The sequence below is a fragment of the Hippocampus zosterae genome, chromosome 18 (genome assembly GCF_025434085.1).
Source record: "Hippocampus zosterae strain Florida chromosome 18, ASM2543408v3, whole genome shotgun sequence".
In the NCBI taxonomy this organism is placed as follows: domain Eukaryota; kingdom Metazoa; phylum Chordata; class Actinopteri; order Syngnathiformes; family Syngnathidae; genus Hippocampus; species Hippocampus zosterae.
This window is the reverse complement of record NC_067468.1, coordinates 8,188,731-8,211,571: the sequence shown is the minus strand read 5'-3', so window position 1 is coordinate 8,211,571 and position 22,841 is coordinate 8,188,731. Positions and strand designations below refer to the sequence as shown.

The 22,841-nt window shown below is 42.3% G+C and overlaps 1 protein-coding gene across 1 annotated transcript in view; it reads left to right on the top strand.

Annotated features, from left to right (window-relative positions):
• trabd2a (TraB domain containing 2A) overlaps positions 1 to 22,301 on the top strand; it is a 49,160-nt gene extending 26,859 nt beyond the window's left edge. The window contains exons 3-7 of the mRNA XM_052051257.1: positions 3,164 to 3,310; positions 3,807 to 3,981; positions 16,188 to 16,278; positions 17,278 to 17,550; positions 20,477 to 22,301. Of these exons, the coding sequence (XP_051907217.1) occupies positions 3,164 to 3,310; positions 3,807 to 3,981; positions 16,188 to 16,278; positions 17,278 to 17,550; positions 20,477 to 20,666 (876 nt within the window). The 3' untranslated portion in view covers positions 20,667 to 22,301. The remainder of the gene's footprint in view (positions 1 to 3,163; positions 3,311 to 3,806; positions 3,982 to 16,187; positions 16,279 to 17,277; positions 17,551 to 20,476) is intronic.
• Positions 22,302 to 22,841: the final 540 nt, after the last annotated feature.

Here is a 22,841-nt window from a genome sequence, read left to right as displayed (position 1 = left end):
ATCTGATGAGTGCATTCCTATGGTTGTGTGCTTAACACTGCCTCTGACCTTTCAGTGTCGCATTTGCATTGTTGTCTATTTGTGTGGTCTGTTGACTGACGACCAGTTCAGGATGTATCTTGCCTCCCGCTAGAAGCCGTCGGCACAGCTTTTAGATCGCTCAGAACCTTGAAAAGGATGACGAGTTAAAAATGTTGCAAAATCGGTTCAGGTTCTCGCAGGCTGTATTTCATCTCCCCGGAGAAAGGCTGTAGATCTTTATACGAAGATAAACGGAAGCCTAAGATGCTATGAAGGAATATAGTTGTAACTCCCGACTGAAGAATGAAGACTGGGAGCTAATCTCTTCTCAAGAAAAAGTAAATCATAACACTCTAGAGACAGAGTGGCAAGAGTCCAATTTTATTTGATATATTTTTTAAACTACTGAGCACTCCAAATCTCCACATGTGGGAATCCGAGTGTGATAATGTTTGCGGTGCATGCACACTCCCCACCCCACTCAATCTCAACAAGAGGGAGCATTTCCATGACAATGGACAATTATTGACTTTCATTGGCTCCGTTAGCTTTGATATCAGCAAGGGGTGTGTCTGTGTGTGGATGCCGGAGGGGCGCGGGCTGGGGGGGGGGCAAACGCGGATGAGAAGAAGAAACGGTGGGGGGACCTGATGAAAGGAGCGGGAGTGGGAAAGTGCACCCACTGACCCAGAGTGCACCAAAACAAGAAGAAGAATCACCGGCAGAAACAAAGACATCATTCGTTCAGCTTTTCTTTCGGATTCTGTATCCGTCTTCACTTTCATGTTTGTTTGCTTCCCCTCTGCATCTCAGTCCTTCTCTAAACGTCCCCCTGTTTTTAGCTGCCATCCTTTTTATCTGGCCAAGATTGAGCCCCCCTACCCCTCCCGGTTACCCCCTCTTGCCGCCCTCCTTCTCCCTTCACAGCCGTAATTTAAGGGGCTGAAAGGCACGGCGAGTGGAGAAAAGAGGAGAGAGCTGAGAAAAAGAGAGTGGAAACGCCGCAGATGAGGGCCTTCCTTCACGGACGGGGCACAGATGTGAGGGTGTTATTGTGAAAGTCGGGGAGGGGCGGCGATAGGCTAATTTGCGTGGCATAAAAACGGGGGGCCCTTTTCATATGCAGAGCTCCACTTTGATGCGCGGCTGATGAAAGCCTAAAGCGAGCGCAAAGGAGAGGAGAGGACAGGGTGATGGAGGGGTTCTTTGTCCCTTGACAAGAAGGCATCTGCTCCATGCTTACCCTCCTCAACGCCGCTATACCAAGGCTCCCACAATTGGGCGGCCGAGCGGGAAAAGTGTCATCGGAGGACCTCGGGGGCCGTAACACGAACAAAACAGACGCTGGGGTCGGCCTGCTTGGCGTAAGGGTATGCACAGTGCAGTGAATTGCATCAGCATTCATTCATACTGTGGACACATCGTATGACCCCTTTTAGGGACAGCGGTCACCACAGTGGACAGCTGATCATCTTATCAGGTTCCAGGTTATTATTATTACCGTATTGGCCCGAATATAAGACGGAGTTGACAGGAGTTCGCTTTGGCCTGGGGAGTCAAGTTCAGCATTCGCTTCAATGGTATCTGGCGCCATCTCGCGTCGTAAATGGGTATAATGTCTAGACCCCGAATATAAGACCACCCCCACTTTTTCAGTCTTATTTCAATGCAAGAAACACAGTCTTATATTCGGGCCAATACAGTATTAATTCCATACACACATCTTCACTTTGAAGAGCCGTTCCTACCAACGTCCCTTTCCTGTTCTTTCTGAGAGTTTGATACATTGATGCGCTCAGAGACCACGCGCAGAGGTGAGTGGTGGCTTCGGTCGATCTAAGACGGGGGGGCTGGGACGCACCCCCCACCCCCCCCCCGCGAACCTTCAGTGTTTGTGCCTGGGTTTTTTTGTGCGTTTCCCCGCAGCGCGGATCAGAGGGTGACGGGCTCGCCAGGGTCCTCTCACCAAGCACTGGCCGATTTCACGCTCACACAAAAGCTGACTCTCTGTGGCAATCGAGTGTGAAGGCGCTCGCAGGACAAACTGCTCCTGTCGTACGAAGAAGTTGTTAAGTAAATCTTCGGGGTTGATCAGAATCACCACTTGCCATCACCTCATCAACATGGCTTTTCATTCCTCGGTATAATTCTCCAGATTTGGTTGACTGCCATCGCTCACTAGCAGCTCATAATGTTGAGGTTACGGGCTGTCTGGTTCTCACTGAATATCCGGTTTGGGGGCGATTGGTTTACCATTACAAATCTCTCGCACTGACCCTATAATCGTGATCAGAATCTAATAAAACTACAGTACAGTCAAATGCCTGACATTCATTATTCGTTTGAATGGAATGGGACCACATATCCCGCAAGGTGTTTATTCTTCTCTCTTGTGGCTCATCTTTTAACACCACTTGCTGAGTCTAGATTTTTTTTTTTTACTAGATTCAGTGTCATAACAGTACCACAAAAAGATCAAGAGCAAACAAAGCGTGCGCAGATTTAATCATCTGATGCTCCCTGATGTGAGGTCATATGAGCGACCCTGAGGTCTTGCGCAATAGCAGGCCAAAGATTAAGAAAAATAAGCTTTATTCGTCTCACAATGGAGAAATTCCCGATTTACAGCAGCAAAGTTATGAAAGGAAGAAAGTGGAAGAACAAAAAGTATAGGAGCTGCTGTAAAGGCTGCCACGCTCTCTCATTAGTTTTACTGCAAAGCTTTGTGTGACTTCAAAAACAATTTTTTTTTGGGGGGGGGACTTTTGGTTAAATGTCAAATAATGCAACCTCACTGGTTTAGGTTGTGCTGTAGTGAAATTCGGACTTTTCTGTTGTCGTTTTTCCAGAGGAGGTCATGATTGACTAGCGTACCTAATAGCGACTTCTAGCATTTCGAAACTTTTAAAGTGATTTTCTGTAGCCTGCTGTGCGATGGCTGCACAAAATTGGGAGTTTTGAAGTCATATAATGGAAAATGGCAAAGGCAAGTGCTCTCATTCATGTTGGTCTAAGAACATCAAGATCATACTTGCTCATTTTCTTCTTCATCATCCACTATTTGGAATCTCTCATATTCTACAAATCTGTACGGGTGGAAATGAACAACCTAAGCATATTGTTGTTCTTCCTCTCATTTTAGGTGATCTTTGCCCTCAACCAGACTTTATTACAGCAGGAGTCTTTAAGGGCCGGTAGCCTTCAGGTCCCATATACGACAGAAGACCTCATCAGGCACTACAACTGCGGAGACCTCAACTCCATCATCTTCAACCGTGACACCTCACAGGTGACTCTTGTTTCCCTGACCAATGAAGTTGCTTCTATGTTAATGATGAGGTAATCCATTCTTTTTGTGGAGTGGGAGGGGGCGGGGGGATGCATTAACCAAGAAAGAAGTTTGGTTTCGGATTCAGGATCACTGCTCGGATATGATCGTCAAGCGACGTTCCCTCTCGCTAATAGGCTAAGAGTCATTTTGACCCTTTCACCCCATGGAGTGTTGCAATGACACGGCCCTTGACCTTTGGTAGTAACCCTTAACCCCTTTGCCCGACCTTTCCATCCCACCAAACCTCCTACTTTGACCCCCCCCCCCCCCCCCCCCAATCTCCTTCTAAAGCTGCATTTCAGCCAGATTTTCTGAGCGCCATATTTTTGGGCAGTTTCGTTATCTTGAATAATCACACAGTTTATTTCAAAAATTGAGTGCAATGTGATTCATTGTTTGACACTTGGCATCTTCAAAAAAAATAAGTTCTCAATCAATACCTTGTCAATGGCAGGTCCCAAACTTCAATAATGTAACGTTGCCGCCCAGCGAGCAGGTGACCGCCCAGGAAATAGACAGCTACTTCAGGCAGGAACTCATCTACAAGCGGAACGAGCGGATGGGCAAAAGGGTGAAAGCCCTGCTGGAAGAGAACACGGACAAGATCTTCTTCTTTGCCTTTGGAGCAGGTTGGTGTCATTTGGATGATCGAACCAATGCTAGTGTTCTGGATTTAATATCAAACCAAAAATACCAGAGGCTCAACTAGGTTCAACATACCGTCGGCATCACTTCCATATTTTTGCAAAGCACACTTTGACGAAGAGAAATATTGAGAGTCCAAATAAATTCAAAGTGTATTTGTCCTTTCTTGAAAGCAGAAGCGCCATTAAACCATTTTCATCCCCCCAATGAACTGTGCTCAGTGGCTGTTTGAAGTCTTTTGCAATGCTTCAGAAACGTCACTTCAATTCTTTGAATTGCTGCGTAACTACACAACAAGCTGTTAAGTCTGATAAGAGACAAGATGTGAGTCAGGATGTAGAAAGACAGAAGATAAAAGCTCAAGTTGGTGTTTACACCCATGTTCCTTGATTGGCTGATGTGTATCTAAACTAGACTGCCTTTGTCCTGTGAGCAGACCTGTTGCTTTGGTTGCAAAAGTATTGATCCCGCCTAGTAAAGTGGACAACGCAGGGTTGTAATCATTTACGAATGCAGGTTTTCGGGCTGCCTGCTCCATGGACAAGTTTCAGGTCAAGATGTGCTATTTTGAGATTTTATTTTATTTAAAAAAAATTCTGAGGTTGGACTCATGAGCGCTTTTACCATGCAATGTAATTTTTAGCTATGACCAAAAAAAAAAAATCCACCTGCTGCCCAGTTTTAGAAATTTAATCTAAATTGAGTATGCAAGAGATCCTCAAAAATCTGATGATATGTTAGAATTTTTTTTTCACTTTCATTTCATGAACACAAATTTGTCCAGGGTATGAATAATTTGGGATTCGCTATATTGTCATAAAATGTGGTCGTCAAGTGCAGAGATTATTATGGATTTATTATTATTGTTTTTAATAAGGTGTGTACTGGAGCAAAGTATGTTTAAATTCTCACTCTCAAATTCATCAATCATTGCGGCTCCACATCGTAAGCATTGAAAAAGGCAGCATTCAGAGTCAAACGACGCGCGCGGAAAAAAAAACATCACACGTGTAAAAGTCATGTTTATTCAACATGAAATGAAATTATACCTGAACATTTTTCACTTACACGGCAATTAGAAAGTCGCACTGGAAGGCAATGGAGAGAACGTTTCAACATGTTGTTTGTTCTAAAGGTGCCGTACGCTCGGTGGTAGGGAGAGGATCGGATTTTAGTGCCATCCATTTTGCTGTCACTTTTTCCTCTCCTCATGACATCGTCCACAGTTTCGGAGTTTCTCACTAGGTCATTCCCGTCGTCAAGAAAACAGCTTTCAAACTGAGTCGAAAGCGTAAGCGAGAGGCCTTCGCAGGCTGCTGGCAGGAAACAGCTGAGCAAAAGCAGACGCGCGCGCGCACACACATGCACGAGAGCTCATTTCACGACGAGTCCCCAAGGATGCACCTTTCCAAGGGTTCTGCCTCACCATGTGTGCGTGCATGTGTGTGTGTGTGTGTGAGAGAGAGAGAGAGAGAGAGAGAGAGAGAGAGAACTGGTGAGTGAAAGTGATATGACCAATCAGCCCAGAAGCACTAGTTTTAGACAAATGGAGGGCAGCTTGGGTCAGTGTGGAGTAGAAACTGGATGGGGGCACATTAGGGTGCATTCACTCACTTACTTACACACGCACACACACGCACACACACATTCGCATGCAAGCATATTCATGCACCTCAGCCCCCACCCCCCACCCCTCCCCCAAGCCACACCGAAGACAAACTAGGATAAAATGTGTCCTTAATTATAGCGAGAGGGGTCAAAGGACACACGCACACACTCGCGCCCCCCCCCCCCCCCCCCACACACACACACCACAACGGAGATCATTATAACGGCATGCTCAACGTCCTTGTTACAATCAGTTGAGGGACAGGTCTCACCAGTTATCCGTGACCACGTCCCTGATCACCACAGTTTTAGGCTGTGGATTATTCAAATTGTTTTATTGTGAAAATTGCTTCCATTTTTTTAATTCACACCCATAACAAAGTAAAGAGATTTTTGAAAAAATAGCCTTTGGTAACATGGACAGAATTTCCAAGTGCATTTCAGAATCAGAATGAGAATCCCCTTTATTGGTCAAGTGTGTTTGTCGTACAGGCTACATTAGTATCGCAAATACAAGTAACTACGATAAACAAAGACATGACATCTAAGTATCTTTCCGTAATGTAAGTGTGCAGTAGTACCACCCAATGACAGCTGTGCAACAGTTAAAGTGACAAATGAAATATATTTGGCAACAAAATGCTCCTTGGAGAACCACAATCTAAAACTTCATCTTCACGCTCCAGTTGCGGCAAAATCGCAACGCCGCGCGATGAGTGATGCAGCAGCGGAGGGAAGTGGACCAACTGTTGCTGCCTAGATGCTATCTGAGTCGACTGGAAAGAAATATTCACATGCTGAGGTTTCTGAAGGAGGCGGGATGAATGGTTCTCATGGCACGTCTTGCCAAACTGGATCCAGTGTGTCTTATTCATCACACATCATCGTTCTACTCTCATAAAAAAAAAATGTTACCCTCCTGTAACAAGAACATTTTAAACCAAGAATGTTGAAGACTTTCACCAACTAAAATCTGACCGAAACAACAGGTCACTATAGTTTGTAACACGGCAACAGGCATATTCCATGAGAAATTTTGTTTCATGAATAAGGTTGTCGTAGTTATCAAAAAAACTAATCCAAAAACTAAAACACGCATATTTTTTGGGGTGTCAAACAGTTTTGAATTGTAGTTGACCTAATGAAACAACATTTAGTGGGTCCAAATTCTTGGTGATATATATAAAAAAAAACAATTGTTCATTTGTTATATTGTCATGTTCTTATTGTTTAATAAAACGTCCGCTTCGGATCCGTAAAATTAACCAGCTCCCCCCAAAAATGAAAAAGTTGCTCTTCAAATAAAGCCTGTGTGTCGCAAAAGTGCTCAGCAAAGAAAAGAAGAAAAAAATTAACCTTGGATGATTGTCATGATGTTTAAAACATTCATTTTTTTACAAATATTTTTTGACAACTTTCAAGAGCGATATACTTCTTGTGATCATTAATCCAAAAAAAAAAAAATCTCTTTCAAGCAAAAAGATTCATTTTTTTTTTCTACCAGGACAAAATCAAACTAGAAACAGGCGCTTAAGTTAAACTCAAAACAAATCATGTGAACAGACACGTACAAAAGCAGGGAAGCATTTGATTGTTTGGACAATCAGGAATCTGGGCGGAGCTTAAGAAACAAAATTGGCAGGTGAAACGTGGTTGGCCAGCTGTTGGGATCAAAATGTGCATATTCTTTCAACACACAAATGTAAGAAATGAAAAGTTCAATCAAGCAGAATCAAATAATACAATGAAAATATTGTTCACGAATGAAGATGAACATTCCTTGACAACATTTCCCAAATCCTGTGGCCAAACCTTACACATACCCGCGTCAAAAAAAAAAAATCCCTCGTGTGTGATTTCACGCAGAACACCACAACACTGGGGCGGCATTCTCCTTCGCCAGCTGGTGTGAAAGTCAAGAAACACCGAGCTTTATTTTTTTTCACAGCAACTCCCTCTCATAAACAGCTAGTTTACAACTGTTTGGGGCAGACGCTGACATGAGTACAAACATGTCACGGTGGACTATTAAAAATCCAGACCCGACCTACCACACACTTGGCTTCAACGCTGACCGGCTGGGGCTGAAACACAGTGTGAACATGGTTGAGCTCCCAGAATCAGATTTGAACCACATTTGTACTTCATTTGTGTGTTTGTTTTTCATTTTATTACTATTATTTTTTATTCCTAACTTTGATTTTATTATTTTCTTTGACTTTAATCACTTGGGTTTCATTTCCCGTGGAAAATAATCCGGGCCTGTTCTGTTTGGTAGTGATAAATATCCATCCATCCATTTTCTGAACCGCTTTATCCTCACAAGCGTCACGGGGGGTGCTGGAGTGTATTCCAGCTCTCTTCGGGAAGTAGGCGGGGGAATAAAATAAATTGTACAAATTAATCACAGCAGGTTAATTTGAGGTTTGGAAAACTCTCATGGTAGGTCAACCAACCATCCAACCATCCATCCATTTCCCAACCCGCTTTATCCTCACAAGGGCCGTGGAGGGTGCTGGAGCCTATCCCAGCTGTCTTCGGGTAGTAGGTGGGGGACACCCTGAACCGATTGTCAGCCAATCGCAGGGCACAAAGAGACGAACAACCATCCACGCTCACAGTCACACCTAGGGACAGTTTGGAGTGGTCAAACAGCCTGTCATATGTGTTTTTGGAATGTGGGAGGAAATCGGAGTACCCGGAGAAAGCCCACACAGGCTCTGGGAGAACATGCAAACTACACACAGGAAGGCCAGAGCCTAAATTGAACCTGGTACCTTTGCACTGTGAGGTCGACGTGCTAACCACTGGACCACCGGGCTGCCCTAGTGATAAATAAGTAGCTTCAAATTTCAATTCAGATCATCAACAATGAAAGCTGAATTGTCCTTCAAATGCTGCGCACAGAATAATAAATAAATCATAATTTTATCAAGAAAACCATCAATGTCGGTCATTCTCGTGAAGTGATAAACCCATGAGCCCGTCTGAAGAACGAATGCGCTATAAAGCTCTAGACTGAACAGCACCTAAAATATGGACATTTATTTAAACTCGTGGGGTCAAAGATCCATGGACTTAAAAGACATATTTTATGTAGCGCACACTTCTTTTTTGGTCATAGAAACGTGTTACTACAGCTTGGGATGATTTATTGTAGGAGTTGAACTTCTCACCCTTGACCCTGTTCAAGTCCAAGCAGTATTTCCTTTTGCACCTGGAATGAGCACTGCTTGCCCAGCGGCGACGCTGACTTAGTACTTTTATTAGGAGAAGACACACCATGCTTCTACAATAGAGTCAAGATATATATGAACAATGTAAATTACACTCCTAAGTGCGTACAGCGGAAGAACATGATTTCCAAAAACAGGATTTCAAAAGAGCATCGTTTTTTTTGTTTTTTTTTTTTAACCCGGATGTCAAAGCATTTACGCTTCACTGGTATGATTTGGATCTTTACTCATCGATATTTTTCCCTCTGAAAAAAAAAAAAGTATACCAGCAAATCGAGGCAGTGTATTCTACAAAAGTACAGAGAAAAAAAACTTTTTAGACGTAACTTTGGAGGGGACATGTTATCACGGGTGCGTTTTATTCACCCCAGGCTTCAGATTCAGAAGCGACATTGAATTAGTAACAGCTTGATTAATTCTTTTTGGTTTTTCATTTTTGTACATTTCCCCCACACCTCAAAATAAAACTTCAAAAGGATAACATTTAGTGTTACAGTAACGCGCCATTACACGAGTGTCATGCTACCCACAGCTGTGTCTGATGTTGGCTTGTTTATGCTATATGCTAATGCTAATCAGACACGATGGGCATAAGAAACTGCACTCAATCTATTCTAGGTTTCAGTTTATGAATATTATTATATATTGACCTGTATAAAGGGCCTTATAAAGTCTGTTCGTGTTTTCTTTTTGTTTGTTTTTAAAAATATATATATATATATTTATAGCGTGTACATTGAATAATGGGTCGACACGTCACACTCACACATGCTATTTGAACATATGGAAAGAGGCGCTTTGTTTTATGTTTTATTTGGAATATATACTGGAACATATATTTATATGCGTTCCAGTATATATTTATGAATAACCTATTTGTGTATTCGCGAAATAATTTGGTAATTCAACCAGAACAAGAGGGAAGACTAGATATGCTTTTCTATTTCTTCCTACTCCCTTTGAATATTTGAACTGCACTGAACTCATGTATGTATTGATTTTTTTTCTTTGATTTTGTTTTGATGTCTTGTGTTTGTGGTCGAGCAGAGTTACACATAAAATTAGACTAACAGCAGCAGCAGCATTTAGTGCTGGCAGCACATTGGTTGATTTAGACCAAAGGGCTCGCCTGTACCAAAATGTCCCTCTGATCAGATATTGGGGCCACATTGAATGAGTCGGTGTGTTGGAGCAGCGTAAGTTGTTGGCAAAGAGAGCAGAAGTGAGGCTCGCCCAGGGATAGAGAACGACTAGACCGTAGCGGACCTGACAGATGTAATTCCGTACACGACTGTGCGCTGCCACAAATTCAGCGCGAGAGTTTATTTTGAAAACACCCTCGCGCCACAGACCTCTTGCGTGCTCGTTTATTCTCATCATGAATTTGACGCGAGTCATTCGGACCGATCCCGAGAAAGCGCTAGCAAACATTGCTGCCTTTTTCTCACTGTGTGGCCGTGAAAAATTATTTCGACGAGTTGAATGATCAGTCTATTTTATCCTTCACAGGGGAACCAAAAGCGTTTGCGCATTTCACCGTTGACGCGCCAATTTATAACTCAAGCTTTTTGAAGCGAAAACAAACTATTCCATCGCACACATGCTGTACTGTTTTCAGAGAACACCGATCTTCCGCAGTTGTTAACAGAAAGGTACTAAATATCCTGAGCTGTACAAATTGGACATGAGTATGAAACCAGTCGGAACTACTTTAAATTATATTGTTCACAACAAAGCCTTGATGCATTGCGATTCTGCTGTCGGTTGTCAGTTGACCGTCAACTCTTGATAAAGAAGTTCAATATGTAGCAAGGAAAAAAAAGTACTTGTTTGGAAATGTGTTTTAATTACAATTTTAGGTTTGCAGAGCCTGAGTAATTGCTCAATCACTCATCACGTTTTGTAGATTTTATAGACTGTTTATGTCACATATCCATTACAAAGAACAATTACCGTATTTTCCGCAATATAAGGCGCTTTGTAGTACAAGGCGCACCTTCAGTGAATGGCCTATTTTAAAACTGTTTTCATTTAGAGGGTGCGCCGCATCATAAGGCGCACAGAATAGAAGCTACATCGTGGCTGCGGTTGCATTATGCACCCACTAAATGGAGCTACGCTAAAGGGAATACAATACAATACAGTACAGCTTTCTTGATCTAGATCTTTTACAACTGCTGCCGCTGTAACGAAACATTTTACTGCATCCAAGAAATCAGGATATTGATCCGTATAAATATAAGGCGCATCGGAATATGAGGCCCACTGTGAGCTTTTGAAAAAATTGAATGCTTTTAGATGCACCTTATAGTGCCGAAAATACAGAAGTTAAACTATAATCTGTATCAAATCAACTTTGGGATGATTGAGCAGAAGATAACTTGGCCCTAAATCAATCCAAAAGAAGCAGATTCAATCCCAATGATGCCTCTTCCCTGAAATGTTTTTTTTATCAACAGCTGTAGTTCAATCATGTTGTAGACATGCAAAAAAACAAACAAACAAACCAAAAGGATCACACGTATTTGTAAAGGCACCTTGCGTCTGATTCGCAGTCATAAAAGGAAGAAACTGCCCCAAATTCGCGAGGAAATAATGACTTCACTTTGGTGAAACAAGGCTCACGCGGTCCTGCCACGAAGCGCCGAGCGGCCCTTTGCACTAAAACAACACAAGTCCATTTAGCTTGGCTCCATCTGCGCCATCACCCTTGCACTGGACTTCACGGCGACTTTACGTCAACCCTCCGCTCTTCTACCGTACTCGTAAGTGGATGACTGAGTCATATGTAGTTTTAAGAGAGTACAATTTCCTTTTATTATTTTAACATGAAAGACACGGCCGTTGAATTTGGATTCGTTACGACGGACTTACACAAGACATTTGACACGTTATTATTATGACGACAATAAAGTTGCAAGAGCTTCCATGCTTCAAATATATATATATTTATATATATATATATATATTTATTTATCAGCATCTCGACACAATCTATTCAAATTTATAGCATTAAAAGAGGATTTTGTTGACTGGCATTCCCCTGCGTGGCGGTTAAATGAGCATTTTCATTTGAATCGACGGCACCGCAGGACTGACGACTGCAATATGAATCAAGTTATCTTGAGTAAAATCTGCAGTGTCAAAAATCCGGGGGCCAGTATACAGTGTATATACTGTAGTGCATGGTACATTACCACAGAAGACTTACGGTAAATGGCTGGCAGTGAGTTTGAGCATATATCGCATATCCATGACTGAAAAAAAATGCTTCATGAACCTACACTAAACTAAATCCAATATTTTGAACCATTTTTCCCCCCCCTCCACTTAGCGGAAAAGAATATTTTCTTGTCAGGACGATGATGAGATTAACATTAAGAGACTCTTAAGGATCACCACCGCAAAGTTATGAAAGTCTTACAGTACTTGAAATAATATTTTACCGCTTACGCACAGTAATTTAATTGTGGTTAAGACCACTTAACATGAGCCACTCATCTGCGCAGCCTTTCCCGCATGTCATCGAATACGTTTCATTATACCGGCGGCTGGGCCCGCATCTCCGTCGGTAAATTTTGGAAGAAAGTATCTCAACGACCGCTAAGATTTCATCTGAAATTGGCAAAGAGCTGTTAACGTCGATGGGTGTCTTTACACCGAGGTAAAAATCTTTAAAGCCATCGACTCTGTCACTCATGCCGAACCAGGTCAGCGCCTTGATTCACAGGGTTTGTATGACTTCAACGATCTTTGTCGAATTTTAGAAACGCAAGAGTAAAAACCAATTGATAAAACAGTGGCTTAATCTGTTGTGGGATACTTTTTAGTCCAAATGTTTTTACTTTTACATTCCTGCCCAACATGACCATGGCGATGGTGCTAACGGGCTGCCGGAAGCGACTGACGATGGGAACGTGTGTATTCAGCGCAGCTTGAAAAAGCTAAACGGGGCAGTATGGCCTCAGCGCCGCCTGTTGCGTTTGTTTATCCAACATGTCGTCATGTTATGAGAAGCGCCGTCCGCTGCTTACAAGTTGTAACGTAAATATATGGACAATGAATACTCTTTAACCCTTTCAGGGACAGCGGTCGCTACAGTGGACAGTTTATCGTGTTATCAGATTACAGGTTAGCATTATTGGTGAATGAAGGGGTTATCACATGTTCGAATATATTTTACCTGTCATTGTGTTGAAAGGCTTTCTATGCGAGCGCAAGCAGTCGTGGCAATTCATTTCGCCGCTGTCAGATGAGTCTGTCCCATCGCCGAATTATGAATAAACGTGAATTAGCTCATCGCCGACTTCGTAAATGGCCCCGATGTACCGTTTTAGCTGACAGCGCAGGAACGCTGAAAATAGGAGCTTTCAGTCCCGCTGCTGCTCTTTATCTCAGCCATCTTTGCCTCTCAAAAGGTTGCGGCCTACGTACAGTGAACTTATTGTACACTGTTACGCGTTCTTGGCCCGTTTCAGCAAGGTGAAATGTATGAAATCGGCCTATATAAATAAGCCCTTGGAAATAAACGTCAGACTTCAGCCAGCGCAGAACACAAGTGCGTAACTGCAGTACGACATTTGTATTTTTAGATTTGACCTCAAAAGTAGCAGAAAGGACCGATTCGGGGTACGGATGCCACCAGGTTCATCCTTGTCGGTGCACTTTCTTTTAAAGAGAAAACAAAGACGGATGAATGATATCGTCTTATAATTTTGACTGACCGGAAAAGTGAAAAACAAATCGAAACAAAGAAGTTGTAATATGTGTCCTTTAAAGGATGATGTCAACGAGAAACGTTCCAGAAGGCAAAAGAGAAATTTGCCGTTACAAATGAGTACAGTGCAGTCGTAAGTCAGAGTTTGGAAACGTTTACAATCACGAGAGAGCCGTCTTTCATCATAGGTCACTTGTCCTGTTTGAAATCTACACCAAAGGCCAGACGTCATTCTTGGGGCCTTCGTTTTAGAAAGAAGTCCAGGCATACTTTCGAGGCTTTGGATTTCAGGGAGATCCATCATGTCTAATCAAAGACTTGAGATTTTTTTTGTTTTGTTTGTTTGACTTTAGTGCACCGTAGGGCTCCAAGTTTGACTTATCTCGTGGGGGGGGGGTGAAGAATGTTCTTGTTCATGCTGCGCTTACACCGGACTACAAACCGAAAGTCAGAAGGGAGATTGAGAGTTTCGCTGGAGTCGCAGTGCTCTCCTGTCATCTTGATCGTTTAGTGCGAGGTGGTCATCACTCTTGTTTTAGTTGAATCTTATTTTTTTTTCTTTTCAAATGAGAGCACGTGCGGGAGATGATAGTTTTCCAAGGGTCTTTCCAAGTTCAGGTAGCTTTTGGTGGACTTCTCAAAATGGCCGACAAGTGGCGCCCACTTTTTTTCCAAAAACATTCATTCATTGATAAAGAAAGAAAATAAGGAAAACGACTCTTTCAAATGTCAAATTGTGCTTTTATTCACCTCATTCTGTGCTATTGGTCAAGTATTTCAAGGTCAAAACATTCAATCGGCTTTTGGCCTTTTCTTTATGAACGGAGAGTTAACGGCTCTGGGTGTAAAAACACCCAACTGCCATCTGTAACCTTTTAATCGTGATTTCATTATTATATGATGATTATTATTATTTTACGACTAGATTTTTCTGACATGGAGGACTTTATTTGATGATGTCTTGTTGCATTCCCACCCTTAGTCGTGAAAAACACATTGTGGCCTTGCAGGGTGATAGAATTGATGGTTACATTCAAAGAATTTGCATCTGCTGACATTTGTGTGTGTGTGTGTGCGTGTGTGTGTGTGTGCGTGTGTGTGTGCGCGCGTGCGTGCGTGCGTGCGTTTACCCCTTTGAAGATTGGAAATCCGCCCACCCTTCCGAAGGCTCGACATTGTGCCGAACAGCTCCATTTGTCCCACCTTTAATCCCCTGACGTAAACGCACATAAATCACATTGAGATGTTTCTAAACGCCGGCTGGCTGGACAGCTTCAATGCGCCGTCTCGCTCCACTTTCCAACTTCCAAAGAATGTCAAACGGGCTACCGGCTAGTCCATTAACGCTGCTTAAAAGAACGCGGTGTGAAGCTCACACCAATTCAATACCAAATGCAATCCAAATAATAACATCATTAAGATCAAAGTTAGTGCAAATAACGAAGGGGAAAAGTTCATCGGGATACATTTTAGAGATGGACGATAGTATCATGGCACCAGTGGTGCATCTTGTGCACAGCCACTCCTTGACAATAGCTGTGGGCCAGATTAAAGTGGCGGGTCTCATTGTTCGCACAGCTCCCCGGTGCCACGGCTGAGCAGGCCCAAACAATGGCTCCCGGCTCCCACTTGGTCACGAATGGAGACCTCTTGACACGGCAACCTGAAGCCTCAATGGTCCCACTTCACCTAGTGGAGAGCGGGTCAGCGAAAGACAAGGAGTACGAGGGAAGCTAGCGAGAAGGAAGAGCCGGTACCGGTGGTGAGCGACAAGGATTTCCAGGAGAGATAAGGAAGAGGACAGAATTGGAAAACGAATGAAATGGAATTGCTGTCGAGTGGTTTGCTATTGTTTCGCTTCATTAGTGAGGACGAGTGGAATGGGAAATGGATGACTAATGAGAATTATTCTTATTTATTTCTACTACTTACCGTATTTTTCGGATTATACGTCGCTACCGATTATAAATCGCACCAGCCAAAAAATGCATATTAAGAAGGAAAAAACAAATAAGTCGCACTGGAGTATAAGTCGCATTTTTGGCAGTTCTCGGCAGCAACTGAAAAAAATGATAAACAATGGCATTATAAAGAAACAAAGCAAAATGGCATCAAAAGAAAAAAAATGGCATTATATGTACTTTCAAAAAAATAAAAGAAAAATTGTTTCTTTACTTTATTTGCCTTTTATAATCGTTTTGCCTGACCCTGTATATTTTACGTACATTGTGTATTGATGCGATTGAGTAATGTTACCGGTAAAATGACCATATAATTATTGACTCTACGGGCAGCACTGTGCATTAGTGGTTAGCACATCCGTCACATAGTCTAAAAGTCCTGGGTTTAAATCTCAGCTCAGGCCTCTGCGGGGTTTGCGTCCTTCCACGTTTGCAAAAACATGCTTGTTCGGCAGATTAATTTGTCCTTTGGTGTGATTTTTTGTTTGTTTTCCGTGACTTGTGATTGGCTGGTAAACAATCCAGGGTGGACCATGCCCCCTCGCGCCGTTCCCTCGCAAAGTCAGCAGTGATACTGTTTCCTTTTTTTTCTCTTGAGATTAAACAGTAATTTGAATTGCAAGTGTCATCAAGAGAGTTAAGAACGAGTGTTCCTCTTTTGATTGCAGGTCACTTCCTGGGTAACAATACAGTAATTGATGTGCTTCGTCGTCAAGGATACGAGGTGGAGCACACCCCGGCCGGGCAGTCCATAAACAGGTACTGATTGTTATACGATTTCCCATCTGTCATATGTACGCACGTACTTCAACGGGTTTCAGCTTCCTGCCAGTAATATTTCTTCCAACATTTTCTGCGGATTGACCTCCAAATAGGAATCATTTTCAACTTTCATGCTCAATTCCAGACCCGAAACAGATGTCCTGGAATTCTTCAAAATGTGCTGCCTGCAAATAATCCCATAACGGCTGCGGGCCTGTATCCACTGATTCATTCTCATGTTTTTTTTCCTCCATATGTGCTCAAACATGACTAGCAATTTTTTCCTCAGCACAAATGAATCATGGATCTACAAATATGTTTTATGTTTATATAAACAGTCAGAAAGGGGGAAAAAAAGCTTTAAATCATGCCAGAGTGGTGGGGGGGTCTTTTGTGCACAATTTCCGGAGAGTTTTATTTCATACCAAAAGGGTTTGCGGCGCCTTAAATCTGATGAGGAAGCTAAAAGTTAAAAGCTGTTGTCCAATTGTAAAATATAAATTTTCAAATTTTTGTTGCAAGTTAAACACTTTTTTTGACATTTAAGCAGCACAGAGTAAAAGTCAGACTTGTTCCTCCCCCCCTTTGAATATGGAATATAAAAAACAAAGGCAGCGATTTGGCTTATTCAAGGCCCGCGTGCTGGGCCGATGTAAATATTTCAACCAAATGAAGCCAGTGCAGCTCATGCAGAAAGTTCCCGGGTGTCGACGGGACGGTTGTAAGTGTGTGATAAAAACAGACTATTTATAGTCCCTCCTGTTTCCACCTCATAGACTCTAACAACACTGTGGCTACATCGACCACCTAAGGAGTGTTGTGGTAAGGCCTGACTGAGCATAGCGCCCCACTTTGATGTTTAGGCATGTTATTGCAGTTTGGCATAGCATAGTATCAAGGCAGCTATCGCAGAAAATATCTTGTGAAAGGACGGAGAATGATAGCCATCATTACTTGTCACCCATATCTTCGCATATCTGTGTTCCAACCATCAAGGAGATCCTCGTTCACATCAGATTTCACTGAGCCAGAAGATCAACATGACGAGTCTTCTTTCCTGGAGCCTTTTCTGCATGAACTCCCAGAACGGGAGCAGGATCAGGGCCGGTACCTGCAGGACGAACGGTTGACCCACGTGCTTTTGCCTTCGGACAGCCTGGAACTGCTGGAGAAAGCGGAGAAGAAGATGCTGAAGAAAAGAAGGAGAAACAAGCAGAAGAAGCAGAGGCACAGGCATTTCAATGATCTCTGGGTCCGCATAGAAGAGAGGTAAGATGCCAACCAAAAAAAAAAATCCATGGATACCATCCTCCGTCTCACAGTGCATAGGGCACGGGTTCGATTCCGGGCCCTATTTATGTGTGCCCTGCGAAACAAACGCCATGAAACATACCTCCCTCAGAGGTAATCATGGTCGTCAAGGAAATGACTGATATGGGAGAGTCAATGAGGGAAAGGTCCCAACCCCCATAGAATAAAAGTGACGCTTCCTGCTGTGATGCCGGAGGCTCAAACGGGCCACATATCATATCGCCGTATACTTCATGCACTCCAGTCACACTCTAGCTGAACACACATGCCCCGGAGTGACAAATGAGTCCTGACTAGTTCCTGGCTGGTATAGGTGACTTCAAGGTGAAAATAGCTGCCTGGGAAGAATCCGGTTTTGCTCTCTCCGTAGCTTCAGGCAGGGACTAACCAGACAACATAACAAGCTCACCTTTCAGATGACAACGAGACCACTGCGCAGGTGTGGTCCCCTCGTATTTTGTGAATGGTTAGCCATGTGGCCACCGCAAGTTAATTTGCTGACATTCTATCTAGCCATTTGTCGAGCTGATGCCGGCAATGCGCGCGGGTGGGAGAAGGAATTTGAGTTGCATTTGTTTGAAGCGCTATATTAAATCAAATTAAATATGAACCATGTCCCCCTCACCCCCATTCATGTGAGAATTTACTTTTGAATTAAACATAGTTGTACACTCAGGCTAAAAACATTCATTCTCACTCATGGCGTCAACAGGAACGATGATACCAAAAAAAAATAAGGAGTAAATGTAGATTAACAACAGGCCGTACAATTCAAATGGTCAATCTATCAAGTATAAGTCTACATGCTCCTCCTTGTCAAATGCCAGTTTTTTGTAATTGTGAAAAACTTCACCAAGACAAATAATTTCAAAACCTCACTTAAAAACTGATGATGATGATTGATGTTAAATGGAGTCAGAAAAAAACCCACCATCATTTTAGGTTTCTATGATTACCCCATAAGTAAAGTTAAGATGTTTTAGGAGCATTTTCCTGGCTTTTTTGGTTTTTGAGAAGAAGCTGTGGTTTCACCACATCAAAACGATATCTCCCAAACAAATGGCGGAAAATGGATTATGATCCAATGAAATCAAGGTGAAAGGCAAAAAGGTTTAGACATGATATGCCACAATTTTTATTTATTATTTTTTTATTGCAAAAACTTGCACAGTGTCGTAGATCTGTTTGTGACCAACAGGTGGCACTGTAGGGCTCTTCCTGCAGTGGCACACCTGTTGGCCGTTATGTCATTAGGAGATTTGTTTGTTAAAAGGACTCCCTGGCCTGACCACTCAGTGTCAGGTCATGGTTTTTGTTGTTGCTTCTGTGCGTGACTGCCGTGGATTTTTGTTTGTATTGCTTTCACCTTGTTTTTGCATCTGTCATTTTTTTTTTGGTTTTGTTTTGTTTTTTCACGACTTTGTTTCTTAGTGTTTGATTCATTCATTTTGCCAAGTTCCCCCTGCTGCCTCTCCCTCCTGCCTGCTTTTTTGTCCTTCACACACCATATTCGTGACATTCAGTAAATTTAAACTTAGCTCCAGTATGTCACAGTTTATTTATTTCAGAGCGCTTCTTTTCATCGCGTCTGCAGAAAGGTTCTCTCATTTTCTAAGAGACCTTGTCTTTTTTGGGCAGCAAGGCAAGGCAAGGAACTGTTTGTTTCCACGTGTGCCAAAAGCGTCCAAAGGTTGACATCGTTGTATATTTGAATGTCCGACCAGGTGCCTGAACGGGAAAGGCAGAGGTCGTCCAAAACTCAACAGCAACAGAACCCAGCTTTCATCAATGTCCAGTGCCATCTCTAAGTTGTCCAACAAAAATCACAAGTCTTATGAAATGAAAATAAAAGCTTTCTGGATCAACGTCGATCCAAAATAAATTGACAATGAAGTCATGCAATTTAGCTCTTCGACACCCTTTTCTTTGTTAACTTGGAATATTCTTCTTTATTTAAATGAAGTCACTTTTAAGGTAACAGAAAGCAAAACGCAAAACACTTTCAACATCGAGGAAAAATGTTGAAGGACTTTTTTTGGTCTTATGAAGGGCCTCATTTTTAGGGATAGGCCGTGATAATAAGTCCGTGTTGATTAATCGTGCCTTGAAATAACAGGGGAGTGAGGGCAGTCGGAGTGCAGTACTAGGTTGCAGTCAGAGGAGGCGCTGTTGATTCAGTTATAACTCATTTGCTGTCTAAAGAGGTACAATGCGACTTCGACCTCATGTTAGACTTGACACTGACATTGAAATGGTAGCTCAGAACATTCACTGAGAGCTCCTGAATTTTGATTAAAATAATACATCCAAAAAATTCCCATGACGGCCATTTCTGTGCCTCTTTCTACATCCCCGTGTATTGTTCCGTACATGGATCGAATACCTCTTGTGTAGTTTGTAGCTTAGTATTCAATCATTTGACATTCCAAGTTTTGAGAAGGTCAAATTGAGCTCACCAAGAAAGACTGAAATGTATAGTCAATACGTACGATATTTTCAAAACATATACTGGTCTTCTTACAATTGTGTGTGTTCACTGTCTAAACATTCAAACCGAATTGCAAAAATCAATAGGAAAAACTTTGGTAGCAGTTACATGAAATGTTGAGTTTTATGAATCTTGAAGTCTCAATTAGTAGCTAGCTAGGAACATTTTTCTGAAACCTTAAGAACCCATTGTTCATGTTGTCGTGTCAAACAAGCTATTGATCGAGTCTGAAAAGATCAGTAGTTTTATGAATGAACAATATGTAAGGCTTAGTAGACTTGGATTCATTCAAAGTACTGATCCAGACAACGTTTTGGTCCAATATTTTCAGGATCCCCGTTTTGGAGTTTCAACTGAAACCATCTGTGTGTCTCTTCTACTTTGTTGCTACCACAGCGCCGCGGCCCAGTCGCTGCCAACCCCCCGCGTCATCGACGGTTACATCACAGCGAAGCCTCCCGGTCGAGACTTGAACCACTACGACTATTACAACTTGCCGTCCGCCTCGTCGCTGTGTTCATGCTCACTCCTCCTGCTGTGCGCCTCCCTGGCGCTCACCCATCACATGTGGACCACGTTGCTCTAGCGTCGCGTTCGTTGCGCTCCCGCTACAGCACGAGAGAAATCTTACGGGCTCCTTTGGTGAAGGCGCGGAGGAGATGTCATCAAAACGGCGGATCGTAGAATTGGGAGGGCAATATAACTCAGTGTTTGAGCGGTTTCTGTTGTCAAAAAAATGAAACAAACAGAAATATGCTAAATCAGCTTCTTTCTTTGATTGACAGCACAAACAGAAATACGTATCACTTACTGAAATTTGCTAATTTGTTCCAACTGCAACATGAGTGTGTGTGTGCGTGTGTGTGTGTGATCGATCAGCTCTTACGTCCCCTGGCCTCGCAGTGTTTCCGGATTTTAAAATATTCTTCCATTTTAGAAGAATCTGAATTTGTGCTTACACTATGTTACAAACGGCCAATGTCAGGGGAAATATGTACAGTATATGTTGTCTCATATGATAGATGTATTTTAGAATTATTAATAAAAAGGAATATCACATGTTGTTTATATGGATATATAAATAGATATGCAGTTTGTTTGGGGTGGGGCGGGGTCTGGAATGAACCACCACAAATCATGATGATATTATTGGACTTTGTGTATCTGCGTTAATCACTTGATTGGGTGTATGTGTCCAATTTGACATTTTTTTATGTATTTGTTTAATTTATTTAACGACCTTAGTTTTGCTTTTAAGATGAGTGACAGATTCCAAGTGTTTTTATAGTATCTGGTCTTACTGGCACATATTTTTTTTTTTGCCATCGTTATAACTTCTCGCCAGGTGAAGAGCATGTATCCTTAAAATGTTTTTGTTTTGTTTTTTTGTGTTGAAAACAAAGATGACAAGTTACCTCCCTCAAAAGCAAAATGAAGGTGCGACATATTGTTTCGCCTTTGTTGCTGCTTTTATTAGAATGCTGTCAACCGATATCATTACGATATGCTGGTAACGTTTGTAAGAACTCATTAATAGAGTGCAAATGGAATAAAGTGTCTCATTAACATTCACCACAGTCGTGTGCAGCTTCACATCACTTTGTGGCACCGCTTGTAGCAAGAAAAAATCATCACAATATACTTCATTCTGTTTTGTTTACGGTACTGTTACCCCCCAGGAAACACCTCAGCCCAAAGTTAGCCTTAACACTCGTTCCTGCGAGACTTGCGGGGGCAGAGCCGTGCCATGAATCGCGACACTTTGTGAGTAATTGACCAATCCCCCCTCCAAAAAAACAAAAAAACCCCAAGGTTTATAATTGCTTATAAATGCAACAAGATGCCGGCAAAATACTACTTTTGTATTTGACAGGGATATGGCCTAAGCTTAACCCCCACTTCAACATAGTTCCTTGCTACCAAGGTACCACAAGACGGTACCAAAGCAATTACTATATCTTAAAATTGGTGATTTGGCCTGAGTGCAAAACGGCAAATAGGTTGTTTTGTACCCATTTTTTTGTAACCCCTCCTCTCCCCCACCCCCGAAAGACTTTTTGTCAGAAAGAAAAATAATGACATTTTGAGAAACATGCTTTTCAGTGATCTGAGACAATGTAATGACAGTAGCCAAAGTGCATTTTGGTTACAGCAAAAGATGCTTGTAATAGCGTTACCATGTCCAGAATAAAATACTGTATTTATCTAGATCCACACTGAATTCTGTTCTTCCTTCGCGTGTACTGTATACGGCAGTAGTTCTTAACTTGCGTTCGATCGAACCCCAAGCGGTTCGGTGAATCGGTCTCAGGGGGTTCAACGAAGCATGTAATTTAGGTGTCACATGATATTGCTTGTCCAATTAGTGCTGTCGGAAATTTAGTCCGCTCAGTCGTAATTGTACGTCGTACAATTTAGAAAAAAAAAGTATACTTGTCTCTTGAAATTGTATTTACTTTTTTCAGGTTTTCATCAGTGTTTTTTTTAATATCTTGAATTTGTAAAAAATATATACAGTATATATTTATTTATTTTCCACTAATGAACTGTTCGGTGGATGCGCATATTAACTGTTTGGGTTCGGTACCTTTAAGAAGGTTCAGGACCACTGGTATACAGCAATTTTGCCCACACAAGCCACCACTGTGGCCTGAGGCGGGTTCATGCCATGTTTATATGAGGTTAATGTGGTGTGATAAGGCAGCTCAATAAGAAGCCCTCTGATGTGTGCATGTGGCCGGCCTCAAACTCTTGCTGCCAG